We start from the raw sequence: 15,385 nt of genomic DNA, 5'->3' as shown, positions 1-15,385 counted from the left end.
TTAAAGCGATTTTGTTTGCTTGGAATGCACCTGCATTGGCGAGGAACATCTTGCATTGCGCTTACAAAGCGCTGTGTGATGATGTTTTCTCAACGCAGAACATTCCTGTAGCGGCTAGACGCGTCAATGAAGGTAGAATTTCGTGTGGCTGAAGGGTTGTGAGCGAATTTTGCTTCGTGCTGACATACTAACCAAGCACAAGCCGCCGTGAAATTTGCCATATTCTCGTGTACTAGATTAAATAACAAGCAGTGGCCGTCCGGAGGCGCTCATTCCTCGGCACCCTCCATATCGACATCGCCTTCCTCGCCCTCTTCTTCTTCTCCGCCTTCAGCCCACCATAGAGTAGGACCAAGACCAGGTTGAGCCATTGAGCCCTAAATTACACGTCAGACATGCTTAGGTATTGGCATTTCAGAAAACTTACGATGATCTTCCAGGCCGTCGGTCTCTCTTCGATGATCTCGCCTTTCTCATCCTTTTCAATAATTGTCGGTCTCTGGTCGTACCACTCTTCATGCTCTACCCTGAACAGAACTGGCTCGCCCTTATCGAAGAAAAGTTCTGTGCCTTCGGAGTTCCAGATCCACACCATCTCCGCTTTAGAGAAGGACGAGTTCTCTGGTAGATTTTGGTAGGGAACGAAGACTTCCGATGTGAATTCCAGGTCAAGAATGATGCCTTCTTCGTTGGATGACTTGATCCGTCCGTAGATGATTTCGCCACGGAAAGGGCGGAAGACAGTCATACGGAATTCGACTGCGTTGCATGTAAGCGGAGTTTCTAGGAGGGATGTAGTAGTACCTACTGTTAACGTTGACAAGCCCAGTCCCGTGACCGATCAAACCCTCGGTCGCAGAAATTAGATCCCACATACAGAGACATAGGCCAATGCCAGGAACGATCCTATTGCTGTACTTGTCGTTGACTACATCTTTGATAGCTTGTGCGCTAGGCTTCTCGAAGTCCTGCGGCTTGATTTGTATCAAGTCTTGAATCGTGGTCTGTGCAAGAATCAGTACAAGATCCACAATATGCGCACGACGCGATCCCCGGCGACTGCTTTACGCGTAGTCATAGCCAAGTCCCGTCTTTCTCATCCGCTCAAATTTTCTGACGCGCAGAGCGAAAGCGCGTAGGAGATGAAGGCGACAATGGACTTGGGAGCAACTTACAAGTATGAACATGATCGCAGCTTTGGAGGCTTCATGGGTATAAGAGCAGAGAATCGGTCGCTACCTGGACATGGCGGATATAGACAATGGAGTTGATGGTGAGAGTGCTTTGGGTGACCACTAGCGCTGCGCTAGTGGTATCGATAAGGAACTTCTGGGATTTGCGGACTCCCGAGGCGCGTCGCATGTCCTGCAACAGCCTTCCCAGCGTTTTCGCGATTCTCACCCTACCTTCGCTCCTTGTAACTATTATACCTAATGTCTTAGCACTATTTTTCGCGCGCAACACGATTTCTCAACCACAATAATGTCGTCCTTCAGATTTCCTCCTCCGCCTCCGCCGCCGCCGAAGGCTACATCCAGCGAGCAACCATACGCGAGTCAACGGGGCGGCCCTGCCCGGGGAGGCGGTGATAGGGGCCGCGGGAGAGGCGGCAATCAAAACCGGGGAGGGGGCTTCGATATCTCTGGAGGCAATCCAAGAGGTGGTCATGGGCAGAGTCGCGGTCGCGGAGATGCGCGCGGCAGAGGAGGCCAGCGAGGAGGCTATCAGAACAACAGAGGTGGCGCAAATAACAGGGGAGGCTACAATGCTGGTAACGGACAATACCAGGCGAATGCGTCGCCCAACAGCGCCTCTCCGAATGGTTACAACAACACGTCCTTCACCGGCGGCGCGCAAACATATGGCGCGACACAGCAGCAATACGACCCCAACGCGCTCGCCCAGGTCATGTCATACATGTCGACACCGGCCGGTGTACAGTCGATGGCAGCATACGCCAACCATATGACAACCACAGGCAACGTCCCCTTTCCCCAGTCACCACAATCCCATCAGTACCAACCGAGCCCTCAGTATTCGCCGCCTCAACACGCCGGTCAGAAGAGAAAACTGAACGACCGAAACAACAACGCACAGCAGCAGCAAAACCAATCGCAGCCAAGTTCGAAGCCACCGAGGGCCAAGGCCGCCGTACCACCACAGGTGCCCAGCTTCGGCTTTTCACTGCCTCCACCTCCCGTGGTGCGACCTGATAATAAGAAGCGCAAGGTCAATCTAGGACTCTCGAAGCAGCCAGTTCCTGATGAGAGCAGCGATGAAGAGGACATCGACGAAGAAGCCGCGTACACGGAGAAGCTCAAGGGCGGGGGCTTCGCGTTCGAGCATGGAGGGGAGATGATTAGCATTCAAACAGGAGCTGAGGTCGCTGCATGGATCAAGGACAGGAGACGAAATTTCCCTACACAAAAGAGGATTGTGGAGAAGGCAGAGGAAGCCGCGAGGAAACGAGCAGCCGAGATCGACTTTTTGCGCAGAGTGAGTGGCAAGCCACCGAGAGAGCACCGCGACGACAACCAGATTCAGCAACCGAAGCCTCGCGAAAGGAGGCAGGAAAATACGACCAAGAAGGAAGACAGCGCAAAACGGGATGCCGAGAACCGCAGACAAGAAGAGCTCGCGGCTTTACGGAAGAAACTTCACGAGAGCATGATAAAGAAACAATCTGCGCCGAGCGTGGTGGATCTGGGCTTAGGATACGAGAGCGAGACAGAGTCTGAGGCTGAAAGTTCAGTGCTATCAGAGTCATCTGTGGTATCAAGTTCCGAAGAAGAGGAAGAGGAGTCCGAGTCCGAGTCAGAAGACAGCGACGAAGCGCCAGAACCCACATCTTCAAAGATTGCTCCACCAGTCATTCGAGTTCCTCCTCCCCCGCGGGCACCAGTCGCCGCAAAGAAGGAAACGAGTGTGTGTAGCAATTGGAAGCGCAACGGGAAATGCCCGTATCTGCGCAAATGTAAATTCCATCATCCTCCAAAGGAAACAAAACTACAGGGATTGTACGAGCGCATGGTAGAGCAGGAGCTGATCAAGGCAGACCAATTGGCACTCGACGCTATCAAATACTTGGGACAGAATGGGTTCTTGGGCTAAGCGGTGCTGAACGGGCATACGTGCAGTGCTCCGATAGTTCATTCTCCAATGACATATGTACAACCTTGGTTCCCTACCCATACTTCGTGCACCTTGTTCGCATCAACATCCCATCTAGCGCCGGGACCTATTGTTTCCTTCGTTGCGTCGGGGTCATTAGGGTATGTGTACGTTATAGAGCCATTGAGTACAAGATGTGTCGTCTTCCCGCTGTGCTTGTGTGGCGAGTAGTGCGCATTGCTATGAGGAAGTTAGTCTACACTCAATGTAGTAGAGCGATTGTATACTCACGGGCTATCGGTCCACGTAAACACATGGTCAAACCCCCAAGATCGGACTTTGCTCTCTGCTTCTTCCCGTGACTTGACCATTGTGAATGTAATTTGCGTCAAGAATGTCAGTGATTATCGAATGATGATATCTTTGGCCATGCTGGACCCTGAGTGACGTCGGTGGGCTTGGCGAGGCTGCAGAGGCACATGTCAAAGCTAGACCCCTTTCACTCAGCGCCGCAAACAGGGCAGCCCCCATTCATTCACCTTGCGCATGCAGCAAACGGCGGAAGTTGCGTGTCAATCTCCAGCAGGTATTAGCGATGCATGTGCTCCACCAATTGGATGATCAAACGCCGGTGCGGCAAGCCAAGGCAGGCACGAGCTGACCATGAGGCTATTGTGCCCGCGTCAACGTCGCGGCCCGCACCCCTCATACCTTCACAACTAGATCCCGCTACCACTCCACAAAGGCTTTGTAGTCGCGAAACTAAGTTGCGCATACTGTTGGTGCGTATTGCATGTATGTTGACTATACCCGCCTATGAACCAATTGCGCAATTGGAAAGGAGATACTGACACCTCAGAGCCAGCTGAGCTGCCTGGATTCAGCCATTACTCAGGCACGCATACGCGTCCAGGATCATACACCGCTGCCACTCTGCACTTTGCTGCCGCGTATAAACCCTCTCGCCGCCCCTCCTGACTTTGTTCTCCCGTCGACCCCGCTGTATTCGTAACATCAACACAAGATGTTGCCCGACAAAGACAGCAAGAAAGACAGCAAGCTGGGTACGCCCAAGGTCGACAACCCCGAACTTCAAGCAGGCGGTGGTACAGCATCCGCCTCTGTTGCAGCTCGCAAGGTCGATGCCTTATCACCACTCCTTACGCAACACCTCAAGAGAGTCTACGACCAGATCACAACGCGCTACGACTTGACGACAAAGAAAGGGCAACAGCAGTGGCTGGTTGAGGAGCAGGAATGCTCAGGACAGAACGCTGAGCTTCTGGCCGACGGCTCATTCTCCAACTTCGCCAACTACTTCATGTCGGGCTCAGCAAGCGTCCTGAAGCCTGCGCAACCAGTCGACGAGTCGCATCCCATCTCCAACTACTTCATCTCATCGAGCCACAACACATACCTTACCGGCAATCAGCTGTCAAGCGACGCCAGCATTGATGCCTACAAGAACGTCCTGATGCGAGGATGTCGCTGCGTCGAGGTCGATGTCTGGGACGGAGACGAGCTTTCCGACTCCAGTTCTGACGAGGAAATGGCGAGAGGCAACCCAGGATCAAATGATGCGAGAAAAGACAAGAAGAAATCAAAGTCCGGTCTCAGCATTCGTCAAAGGCTAGCCCAGAAGTTTGGCAGCAAGGACAAATCCGAGGAGGAAGAACAAGAGACATCAGAGCCGCCTCACGAGGACGCCAACAAGGTTCAGCCCTGGCATTCCGCTTCCTATACATCGAGAGCCGAGCCTAAGGTAACCCACGGTTACACTTTGACCAAAGACATGACGTTTCGCGCGGTGTGTGTAATCATCAGGGACTACGCATTTGCTGTGTCGAACCTGCCCCTGATTGTCAGTCTCGAAGTACACGCTGGTCCAGAGCAACAGGAGATCATGGTCGAGATCATGAACGAGTATTGGAAAGGCATGCTACTTGAATTACCTCTCGATCCAGCGCAGGGTCTGCTCGAAGCCCAATTACCCACACTGAAGGAGCTGCACAACAAGATCTTGGTGAAAGTCAAGCGTGGACACCTGAAGCCAGCTGCGGCTGAACCACAACCTACAACGCTTGCCGCGCCAGCGGCAGCGGCAGCGCCCCCGCCCCAGCTACAACATACCATGAGTACCGAGTCTGCGGCTTCGGGCGACTCAAAAGAAGCCGGACCAGATGACGAGAACAACCCTCCAGCGCCGAAACCCAAGGTTATTGAAGCGCTATCACGATTGGGCGTTTACTTAGGAGGATACTCGTACAAAACTCTCGATGCTCCAGAGGCGAAGGTTCCTACCCACGTGTTCTCTTTGTCAGAAGGTACACTGATGGAAGTTCACGAGAACGACCCCGTCCGACTTTTCGAACATAACAAACATTTCTTCATGCGCGCATACCCCAAAGGCACGCGGCTGACATCAACAAACTTGAACCCTTCCGTCTTCTGGCGTGCGGGTGTGCAGATAGTAGCGCTGAACTGGCAACGCTGGGACGGCGGTATGATGCAAAACGAAGCCATGTTCGCAGGTACCGCCGGATGGGTTCTCAAACCAGAAGGCTACCGCAGCACGAGCGAAGCAGCGACACAGAAGACCGCAATAACTCATCACGACCTCAACCTAAGCATTGAGTTCTTCGCAGGACAAGACATTCCTCTGCCGCCCGACGAAGACGATCCAAAGGATCTAAAGCCTTATGTCAAGGTCGAGCTGCATGTTGAGTCGCACGAAGAGCGCAACTCCGAACATGTGCCCGGTGATGGAAAAGGCACGAAGACCATCGACCCCGACCTGAAGAAAGAGACCGATAAGGCAAGGACCACGAACCCCGATTTCGGTGGTGAAATGGTCAAGTTCGTCAATGTTCCTGGTGTTACGGAAGAATTGACATTTGTCAGGTGAGTCCCATCTCTTTTCTTTTGCTACGTGTCAGGTACATGCAGGTCGCCATGAGAGCCTCAAGCATCAGCCTCGCACCCACCCACAAATGCTATTGCCGGTCTACCAAGAGAGGTGGTAGAATGGCGGTCATGGGGTCTGGTCAGGTGACATTGCATCATTTCGCTGCATACGCGCCGTTACGTTGTATGGCGAGCGTTGAAAGAGAGATTCCGAGTGAGCAGTCGTGGCACGGCTGTCGAATGAGGGTCGGGATCACTGCACCTGCAGATCGCCGTTATTCCCGTTCACGCCGTTCTAGCGCCAGCGCCTCGTCGTTTCTTCGATGGCACCGCATGACTCTGCATCTGATCCAAAGAGTCGGTACTCAGCGTCGAGCTATGGGGCAGCTGCAGCGCCAAGGCGGTATACTGCTGTGGCTTCCGTACATCGGCCGTTTGGTGACGGCTTTCCTTCGCAGCGAAGACAGCCTTGATATGCGCAACTGGACGTGGGCGCGATGTTTCCTCTCGTCATGACGTTGCTCGGAATTCCATTCGTTGACTGACCATGTCCATGCTAACCTCTTCCTTTCAGATTCAAAGTCATCGACAAAGAGCGTTTCGGCAAGGACGACCTAGCCGGTTGGGCATGCTTCCGCCTCGACCGTCTGCAGACCGGCCTCCGCATGCTGCATCTCTACGACTCAAACGGTGTCATCACCAAGGGTGTGCTATTGGTCCGCATCACGAAGACGGTCAGTACGGCTTGAATCAACTATATCTGTTATTCCTGACCGCTACTACTTACCGACCTATCTTCTTGTTTCCTTGGAGCTGGTGCACACTTTGTGGAGTGTGGTGTTGTGGCTAATGCTGTGCTCTAGTTGTTGCCGAGAGGCGCGCGGGTGCAGCGTGGGAACCAGTTTGATCATGAGAGTTTGTCGCGGCCTCAGCATTTGGTTCATAAGTTGTGGGGTGAGAAGCATAAGCGGCGTGGTGGGCTGAGGAGAAGGCTTGCGTCGTTATGACGGTGACCGATGCTCCGTCTTGGAGTTTACTGTATGTTATCTCGGTGTGTGTGTGCGATACACTGCGCGGTACCCACTCAATTTGCTATGCATTTATACATCATAAGAAGAACATGTATCCTGAATCTCTTACGAAGGCATCCGCACGGCGTGTAACAAGATTCAGTCTCGTTGCATCCAGCCTTTGATGAATTGATGTCGGCAGTTTCGGGGTATAGTGTTCGCCCAAGTGTCAGCAAATGCGCCCAGAAACCAACGCCTATCGGCTTCGCGGAATGGGCCAGGAAGGACTACCGGCTCGAGGAACACAGGATCAATTCGCACCAGCAAGCACAAAGACTTAGCTGAAAGTGTTGACATCACCTCGTCCCACGCGGCAGCATCACCCGAGCGACAGCCGCGGTTTGTACGACACTGCGACTGTTGACACGGCAGTTGCCTGGACACGTTTCCTCGAGGCAGACAAAAGCGACGCCTGCAGTGTGACTGAACTCGGAGGGCAAGGCTGATGATCACCAACGGCCACCTTTTCGACCTCATGCGGCTCTGTGGCGTTATCGTGCATGTTGCCTGGCGGTACGTACCTCGACCGATGCTGTGTGACGGAGATGTTGAAACTCACTCCGCGTGGCGTTGAAGCTGTACCTCTTGGGTGTCGTGCGTCATGCAGAAAGTACCTTGTTGGTTGTTTGAGCAGGACGCGGATGCATTTGGCCAGTCGCGGGTACTGGTGCTGGAACATGTTCGATGTTGTCAATCAACGGGAACTGAGGTTTTGAGCTTTGCAGATGGCTACATTTGTAGCCATCGTCGGCTGCTCATCGGTGGTGTATGGAATGCCCAGTTCAGATGTGATTCAACCTGTAGTGATGAGCTGGATACGAGCAAGCCGTGCCGAGCGGATGCTACAAGAGCCTTGGTCGGGTTGGGACTTTCTCTGAATTCATCGGTGTAGCGCGTGCACCAGATCAAAAGTGGGCACGGAGCGGCGAAGTATGATGTGAGTAGCTAGCTCGCGAAGCGAAGCGACTGACAGCTATCGCTCTGTGACGAGATTGACGGGTGGGCCCCACGGATCAGACTCGGCATGCTGCGAGATGGTCTTACTCTCAGCGTTTGACCAAAAACTAATTCTGCTGAGGCGGTCTCTCGAGCCCGGTGTATGACTAGAGAGGAAGATCGCTGAGGACTATCGAACGTGCTTCGACAGTCTTAGTGGGTACTTAGCACCATATGGTTCATTTTCCCGGGGGTGACAGTATGTCTGGATCCGGACAAGTCTTCACAATCGTGTACCCTGGTTAATCCGGATTCGTGGTAGCTTTGATGAATACAGCTGTCGCATGACCATGAGTGAGTAAATTTGCCCGTTAGCTCACTTGCTGAAAGAAGCATGACAGTGCCATTGTTACCACGCGGGTTTATGCGACACGTTGAGCGGACGGGACGGCCCCTTAGTCTGGGGGATGCAGTCTACAGATTAGCGCCAGACTAATGGTGGATAACACCCTCGCATCTTCGTGTAAGTTGTCAGGTCGACAATAATAACGTAGCATTTCCAACGCTCGTAATTCGTACCGTTCGTTGACGCAACTGGGTTTCGAATTCGTACTGTCTACCTGTTGCCGAAATGACCTGACCAGCGATGCCGAGGATCGGTACATGAAGGAGCGGTGTAGTACTCGGGAGTAAAGAGTCGGTCTCGGGAGAGAACGTCCAGCCACGGGTGCTGCACGAAGAGACGGGACAGAGAATGCCTACTCCGTTTCAGCTGCGGCGCAAAGCATGCAGCCGAGATCGGACTGAGCGCTGTGCCACGGCTTTCAAAGCAGCTCATCAGGGTCTGAGTCGGAAACGTGGGCGCGAGGACAAAGAGCTTTGCAAAGGCACTGTTGCCGACACCCTTCCAATATCCGGAGGATTGGCATGGGAAAAGCCTGGGTAAGAGGCGAAGGAAACTGCTGCGTTTTGCTGGCTATAACACCGGTGCTTCATCCAGAAGTATACCTCAGGTGTAGTAGTGCTTAAGTCAGATGTGTTAGTCCCATCGACAAAAGACCAAGTAATGATCCACAAATAGAGGAAGCTTAGCGATGTCAGTAGGATAGTCATGATTGGTCGATCGAAAGTTCGACTCGTGGCTATATTGCCCCGCACACAAGAGCTTGGAACGCATCCTCAATCTGAGGAAGATAGGGACCGGGGTTCGAAGGATTGTATAGTACAAACGATAAGCCGTTATCTCAGATCGCGATCTCGTAGCTTGGCTGCATCTTTCAGATGCTTGAGATTGGACAGCTCGAATTGACATCCGCTGTGAACGTACGACGGTTGTAGATGGTCATACCACGGAAGGACGGCTATCGGTATGAGCTAAGAAACGGAACGGCGATCGCAGTCCAAACGGGCGGCGGGTCGCGGGATGTATCGCCAAACGGTTTGGCTCATGCAAGGCTGCAAAAGCATCGCGAGCCTAGACTGTGCAGAAAGGCAGGGATAGGGCGTAAGTTTGCTTGCGGCTGCATGTTACAGGGCTTGTAGATAATCGTGGCTTCGTTAGCGCCGAACTTGACAAAATGAAAAAGCGACGAGGCTCAGCGAAACTGACGGTGCCGTGACACGCACGTACACTATCTAGCAAAGATAGGGTAGCAAACCATAGTGGTGCCATTGAGTTCTGATCAAATGATCTCAAAACAGCTTGGCGATTTCGACTTGGTGTGATGGCAACAGTGTTGTTTCATCGCATATTGGTGAAGGACACCTCATGCGGAACGTATCTTTTCGTCGTCAGCGTCAGAATGATCCATTACGATATGCAGCTGAGCTCCTTGCGTGCCGGTATTGGTTCCGCAGTCCAAATCTTTGTGGCACCAGTGTATACAGCCGTTGACAGCCTCTAGAGCGACTTGCGGTTAGCTAGACGATCTGGAAGTTTAGCGTCCCCGGGATACTGGTTGACATGTACCTGTCCATATGCTCCCAGGCAGGTGGATAGACATGGCGCAGGCATTTTCTGATCTGCTCTCGTTGGAAGTGTACAACGCACCATGCACATCGTGCAGGTCAGAGGCACAGGAGAGAGTCGTCTCCTTGAATTCGGAAAACTGCAGACCGATGGCGCTACAAGCGCACTGCGAAGCACAAGGGTTACGCTAGCGATAGAGAATCCTGGTGCACCGAAGCCGTTCGGGAAGTTGAGAATGTATAAAGAAGCGTCTCTGGCCTAGATGAGAGGTACTCGCTCTGTTCACCTTGATTCTTTAGTGTCGCTCCACATTCCTTCAAACCTCAAGTCGTATTTTGCTCGCCTGTCTCTTCTAGATCATCACTGTCATTCGCTTCAGCCATGTCCTCCAAGATGCAACTCCAACACCGACACCTACCCAGAAGCGTCATGTGGATGAACACGCCCATCGACAGAGTAGCCATTCCTTGTATGAATGACGCTGAAGGCATCGTCACTATGCCGGTGAGTAAAAAAGCGATCATCGTCCAGGGCGTTTACTGATCGTTGTAGGTACCCGGTCGTCGCTGCCCTGCCTGTCTCGAGCGTGGAGACACGGTCTGGGTCATCCCTGGAAAATGCTGCATTCAGTGCGGCACTCCCGTTAACTAAACGGACGCTGTATCTCAGTGAGTATACACTGAGGCGACACTGTAGCATTGACTGACCACCATGCAGGACGAACGTAACTTCCGAACTTGAGCCTTCGCGTACTTTCCGGCGGTCGTCATGGCGCGCGTAGAGTGACTTCCGCATCTTGCGTTTGGGGGTTGTTTGTCTGCATTTTCAATTGTTGTCCAGTAACGTTGTACTTGTACTTTGATTGGTGGATCTGTAATCAACTCAGACGGTTCCATGTGGCTTAGTGCTGGTGTGAGCGTTAGACTCGAGCTCAATCTACGTGTGTCAACTTGGTGATCAGTGAGTGCCTATTTTGGATGTGGCTACCCTTACCGTCATGCCCTCAATATACACCGTAGAGTGAAAGAGCGATTCGTGAAGTGCAGGTCGCCGACGATTGTGAGAGTCCGTAAATATTGAAGCGCACCCACGATACTCTGAGTTCCTGTGGGATTGACGTGATGGCGCCATCTCGCGCCGTGAGGACGTTTTCGAATGTGATGTAAACAGAACTGAGCGCGGAAGGGGCCGATGGAGCTTTGCTTGGCGAGTCAGGGTCCAGGAAAGAGCGCCCAAGAGTGGGCAGCGGCTGAAGCAACGGCGGGCGACGGCAAAATCGATCGCAGCCTGATGAAATGGCTAGTTCAAAATTTGAGTGTTAGCAATAAAAAGTGAAAGCATGGCTGGTTAGGACTGTGCGACATGCAAATACATGGATGAATTAAGTGAGATAGGTAACCAGCAGCTGAAAGCCCTTGGATCAAAAACAGCCGAACAGTGTCCGGCGCGTGCAATGTCAGAATGTCAAGCCTGACTACGATCTCCAATAAACGCCTATTCATCCCAGCATATGTGGTGATGTATGCCAAACCTCAACGCCATATCCAAATATATTACAGATTGCCATTTAGCCCAGGAAACAAAGCTTGGTCATTATAGTCGTATTGTGTGGGACCGCAGAGGCCGGATCGTGCTTGGTGCGCATGCTGGCTCGGTCCTATATCGCGTCTCGCTCGATGCCCCCTTTACCGGGTTGTTGGGTGACGTGTGGAGTATACGATGAGGCGTTCATTTCCCCCCAGTTTGCCGTTCATGTTGAGTCATGACCCATCGCATCTTATCGCGGGTTTGCTCCAACGAATCGACAAGTTTCTGTGCCTCGCGCTCTTTCTCTGGCAGTGCGCGTCGCAGCCTCTCTGCTTCCTGTATGAGACCATCCATCTCTTTCCGGTGCTCTTTCTTGTATACCTCCATCAGATTGACCAGCTTGGCCTCGGCCCGTGTGGATCGCGAAGATTCGTGTTGTAGCTGGTCACTGATGATGGCTTGTCGCTTGATCTTATCGGCGTCTTCGAGGCGCTTTCTCCGTAGCTCGTTGAGCTCATCGTTGATTTGGCGGACCTTCTTCTCGTAGCCGTCGGTGATGCGCTTGAAGCCGTCTCGTGCGGTTTCGAGATTCGTGTCTGCCATGCCCCTCATCTCGTATGCTTGCGAAAGCTGTCGTTGCGTCTCGGATCGTGTGTCGCCCAGCATCCGCAGCGCTTCCTCGGCTCGCTGTTCGGCGGACTTCCTTCTTTGTATTTCGGCGTCTAGTGTGGCCTTGAGTTCTTCGAGCTTCCGGTCTTTCCGCTCTATGGCTCGCGCATTGGTGTCGGCGAGCACTTGGAGATGTTGGTACTCGGCGCGGGAGTCTTCGGCTTTGGTTTGTGCAGCCGACACACGCTTGGCCTCATCTTCTCTTGCGAGCTTCTCGGCCCTGAGTTCTCGTCGCAGGCGGTCGTTCTCTTGTGTGATCTTATCAATATACTGTGACGTCTTTGAGTTGGGGGTGCTGTAGTGGTTGGGGCGGGCCCACGGGCTGTTCTCATCGGCGGCGGCAGCCATGGCGGCTTTGTCGACAGCTAGCGGGCCTGAGACGTTGCGGGGCGAAGTGTAGGAGGGCATGGTGGTGGTCGAGGTCGTGCGTGCTGGTGCGGCGTTCGCAGTGCGAGAAGTGTCGTCGGTGGTCCAAGCTGACCCGTTCATGTCATTCCTCTTGCGGGCGGTGAAGTTGAGTTCGGGGAGCAATGGGGCCGAGTCTTGAGAGGGTTAGCATCCAACGTTGTGAAGGCGCGTTTCAGGAAGCGGCATCGGGGGGCCAAACAATGCAATTGTGCAGCGCAGCGCGGACAGGAAAGATGTTTATGCGGCGCGTCAATCAGGACGATGGGTGATGCGCTGTGTTTGGGGACGCCAGGGGTCCACCCTAGCGCTAACTTACCTGGAGCCGTAGCGGCCGCGACTACCTTCCTCCTGCGAAAGGGAAGGAGCGGCATGCTTCGAGTGCGCAATGCGGCAGGACTGGACATCTGTCTCTGGATTAGTTTTGGTTTTTCGAGAGCCGTCGACCAAGATCCAGTACTGCTGCTCAGCGATTGCCCACGAAAAGGCACGAAAAAGAATGCAACTGCAGCAATCTAGCGGAGATTGCGCACCACCAACAGATGACTGGGTTGAGGGGGACTCATACCTTGCTGATGGTCTTGTCGTGCTCCGGCGGATCTTCACAAAACGTTAGTAACCTCTAATGTTCCTCACTCGTTGGTATTTGGCAGGCGGCGAGGTTGGGCGGATGAGGTTCCAAACTGTCATGGTTCGACGAGCAACAGGAGCGGCCAAGTCAAAAGCAATGCATTTTGCAGTGAACACTAGTCTAGCCATTTGAAGCGCCTACAAACCTCCCCTTCACTTCACCTTGGATTCATCGTGGTCTGGTAATGCTGGTGTAGCGGTTCGCCAATCAGCGATGATCCCCGTTCAGGAACCCGCTGTCAAGTGGGGCGGAACCCTAGCAACTGCCCTACGGAACGTGACGTGTGCGTTTCCCGCACGAAACACCGTAAGACTGCTAGGTTCGTCAGCATGAACGCCTTCGTGCCGGGACATTGCGATGCTTACGAGTATACTGGGGAGTCCTTGGTACTCCAAGATTCGATGCCTTCGCGCCGAATTACCACCACGGAAGCCAGCAGCCATCACAACGATGCTCATGTACCAAAATATTGAGCCTACTGTAACCCGCAAGTCTGCCTGCTCCCTCCGTCACAATAATATCGCAGGCAGTATACCCCACATTGCACTACCAACGTGGCTGAGCCTTACCGCCCCCAGTATGACTGTGCTGGGAGTCACTGTGTAACATGGTTGGACATGATTTTCACTTGTAACAACGGCCGCCACCCTCCATGCAGATGGGCCTGGTACTGTCTCTATGAATAGACCCAACCGCCGAGGGAAGAGCGCAGCACGCTAAGACCAGAGACATCTCCAAAAGCATCAGCTCTACTGGTTAAAACTACCCTAGCAGCATAAGGAGCTCATGACTTGCGCAGAGGCGAACCGAACGCACTTCGAGTCTTGCCTTTTTTCCGTCGTCCCTACATGAGCCTGAGCGTTACGTCAAGTGTCCTGTAAGAAGACGGTTTCGTTAGTGGTCTATGGTTGAAACATGTTTCCGTAGATTGCAGGCTTTCTGACAATGAATCAGGGCGGCCAGGAGACAATGGTGGAATAGCGATGCGATACTGAATACCAAAGACCGACTGTCAAAGCACAGTAACAGACACTACAAATGAAACGGATATCATTCCCTGAGTATGTACATCTAGCGAGCAGAATTCATCTCTATCTAGAACATGTCGGGCGCCTTCTTGACGCGAGTCTTTGGGCCTGTCACGGGCGTCTCGGACGAGATGTCGTTATTCCTCAACTTCTCCAGCTTGCGCTCATTGTCCTCGTACGCCAGCTTCTTGTACTTCTCGATAACCTTGTCCATTTGCACTTGGCTTCCGGCGGGGACGTTGTATGGCGATCCGACGTTCATGATCCTGTGTTCGTTAGCCTGTGGCTTCCATACCAATCCCCCATCCATGTGCGCTAATTCGCCTTCACCCCAAGTCATAGTTCCTCCTATAGGGCTGCGTGCCGCATTATGGGTATACGTACTCTGGGAACTTCATGTCGACGTATTCCTGAGGCCGTGTGTTCGCGAACAGCACCCTGTCCTCACCCGCCTGCTCGATCATGCGCACGTGGTGGTCGTTCTGCGAAGTCCACTTCTCGTGTAGTCCAGCCGTCGCATTGGAGATCATGCGGGTAATGTAGGGCTCGTTGTTCTCGCCGTCCGGTCGCGACAAGGCGTATACGGCGATTCCCACGGGGATGACCCCAATGGTCATGAAGAAGCCATACTGCATGCCAATTGAGTCAGCAACATTCTTCGTGTAGTGCTGCGATAACCTGGACGGAAGCCTAGGACCATCTGGGAGGGGTAAAGGGCGGTTGACATACACCCATGGGCTCGTCGGCGGCTGGGGTCGGGTGGCCGTGAGCGTGCTCATCGTGTGCGAAGCGGCGCGACTGGCGCGGGAGTGAAGTGCGGCTCGTCCGGGCAGCAGCCACTGCTGTTCTGCGTAGTGACTGCATCGTGAGGTTGCTGGCGGTCATTGGTACCGCTGGGTTTCGCGATGATGCTGAGCTCGAGATTCGCTTAGTCAGAACTCCCTAGTGGCTTGGCAGTCAGGTCGCTTCCTCTCGAACTCAACAACCATCGAATCTGCAAGTCACATCTCGATGTAATTGTTCAATGTGCATGGATGGCCCTATGGTTCTGTTCCTCGGCATTTCAGCACATTCAAGATCTGACTAGTTTATACACGTGATTACGTGGGCATGCGCCCACGCAAATAGACCAGCG

At 53.3% G+C, this 15,385-nt stretch overlaps 6 protein-coding genes across 6 annotated transcripts; 3 read left to right on the top strand and 3 right to left on the bottom strand.

Moving 5' to 3' along the window:
- Positions 1-269: 269 nt before the first annotated feature.
- J4E90_004317 (uncharacterized protein) lies at positions 270-1,187 on the bottom strand (the record flags this gene model as incomplete). Its single annotated transcript, XM_051433882.1, has 4 exons — positions 270-377; positions 428-759; positions 809-1,004; positions 1,176-1,187. 4 exons carry the CDS (start codon positions 1,185-1,187, stop codon positions 270-272), a joined length of 648 nt encoding a protein of 215 aa, XP_051292400.1.
- Positions 1,188-1,482: 295 nt separating this feature from the next.
- On the top strand, positions 1,483-3,111 carry J4E90_004316 (uncharacterized protein; the record flags this gene model as incomplete). The annotated part of the gene is made up of 1 exon (XM_051433881.1): positions 1,483-3,111. One exon carries the CDS (start codon positions 1,483-1,485, stop codon positions 3,109-3,111), a length of 1,629 nt encoding a protein of 542 aa, XP_051292399.1.
- Positions 3,112-4,135: 1,024 nt separating this feature from the next.
- Positions 4,136-6,764, top strand: J4E90_004315 (uncharacterized protein; the record flags this gene model as incomplete). Its single annotated transcript, XM_051433880.1, has 2 exons — positions 4,136-6,012; positions 6,590-6,764. 2 exons carry the CDS (start codon positions 4,136-4,138, stop codon positions 6,762-6,764), a joined length of 2,052 nt encoding a protein of 683 aa, XP_051292398.1.
- A 3,607-nt stretch (positions 6,765-10,371) lies between these two features.
- J4E90_004314 (uncharacterized protein) lies at positions 10,372-10,641 on the top strand (the record flags this gene model as incomplete). Its single annotated transcript, XM_051433879.1, has 2 exons — positions 10,372-10,494; positions 10,543-10,641. The coding sequence occupies 2 exons, from the start codon at positions 10,372-10,374 to the stop codon at positions 10,639-10,641; spliced, it is 222 nt and encodes a 73-aa protein (XP_051292397.1).
- Positions 10,642-11,718: 1,077 nt separating this feature from the next.
- J4E90_004313 (uncharacterized protein) lies at positions 11,719-12,965 on the bottom strand (the record flags this gene model as incomplete). Its single annotated transcript, XM_051433878.1, has 2 exons — positions 11,719-12,728; positions 12,911-12,965. The coding sequence occupies 2 exons, from the start codon at positions 12,963-12,965 to the stop codon at positions 11,719-11,721; spliced, it is 1,065 nt and encodes a 354-aa protein (XP_051292396.1).
- A 1,352-nt stretch (positions 12,966-14,317) lies between these two features.
- Positions 14,318-15,135, bottom strand: J4E90_004312 (uncharacterized protein; the record flags this gene model as incomplete). The annotated part of the gene is made up of 3 exons (XM_051433877.1): positions 14,318-14,516; positions 14,635-14,879; positions 14,980-15,135. The coding sequence occupies 3 exons, from the start codon at positions 15,133-15,135 to the stop codon at positions 14,318-14,320; spliced, it is 600 nt and encodes a 199-aa protein (XP_051292395.1).
- Positions 15,136-15,385: the final 250 nt, after the last annotated feature.

Source organism: Alternaria incomplexa (assembly GCF_024043165.1).
Source record: "Alternaria incomplexa strain BMP 0042 chromosome Unknown scaffold_5, whole genome shotgun sequence".
Taxonomy (NCBI): Eukaryota; Fungi; Ascomycota; class Dothideomycetes; order Pleosporales; family Pleosporaceae; genus Alternaria; species Alternaria incomplexa.
This window is presented reverse-complemented; position numbering and strand designations above follow the sequence as displayed.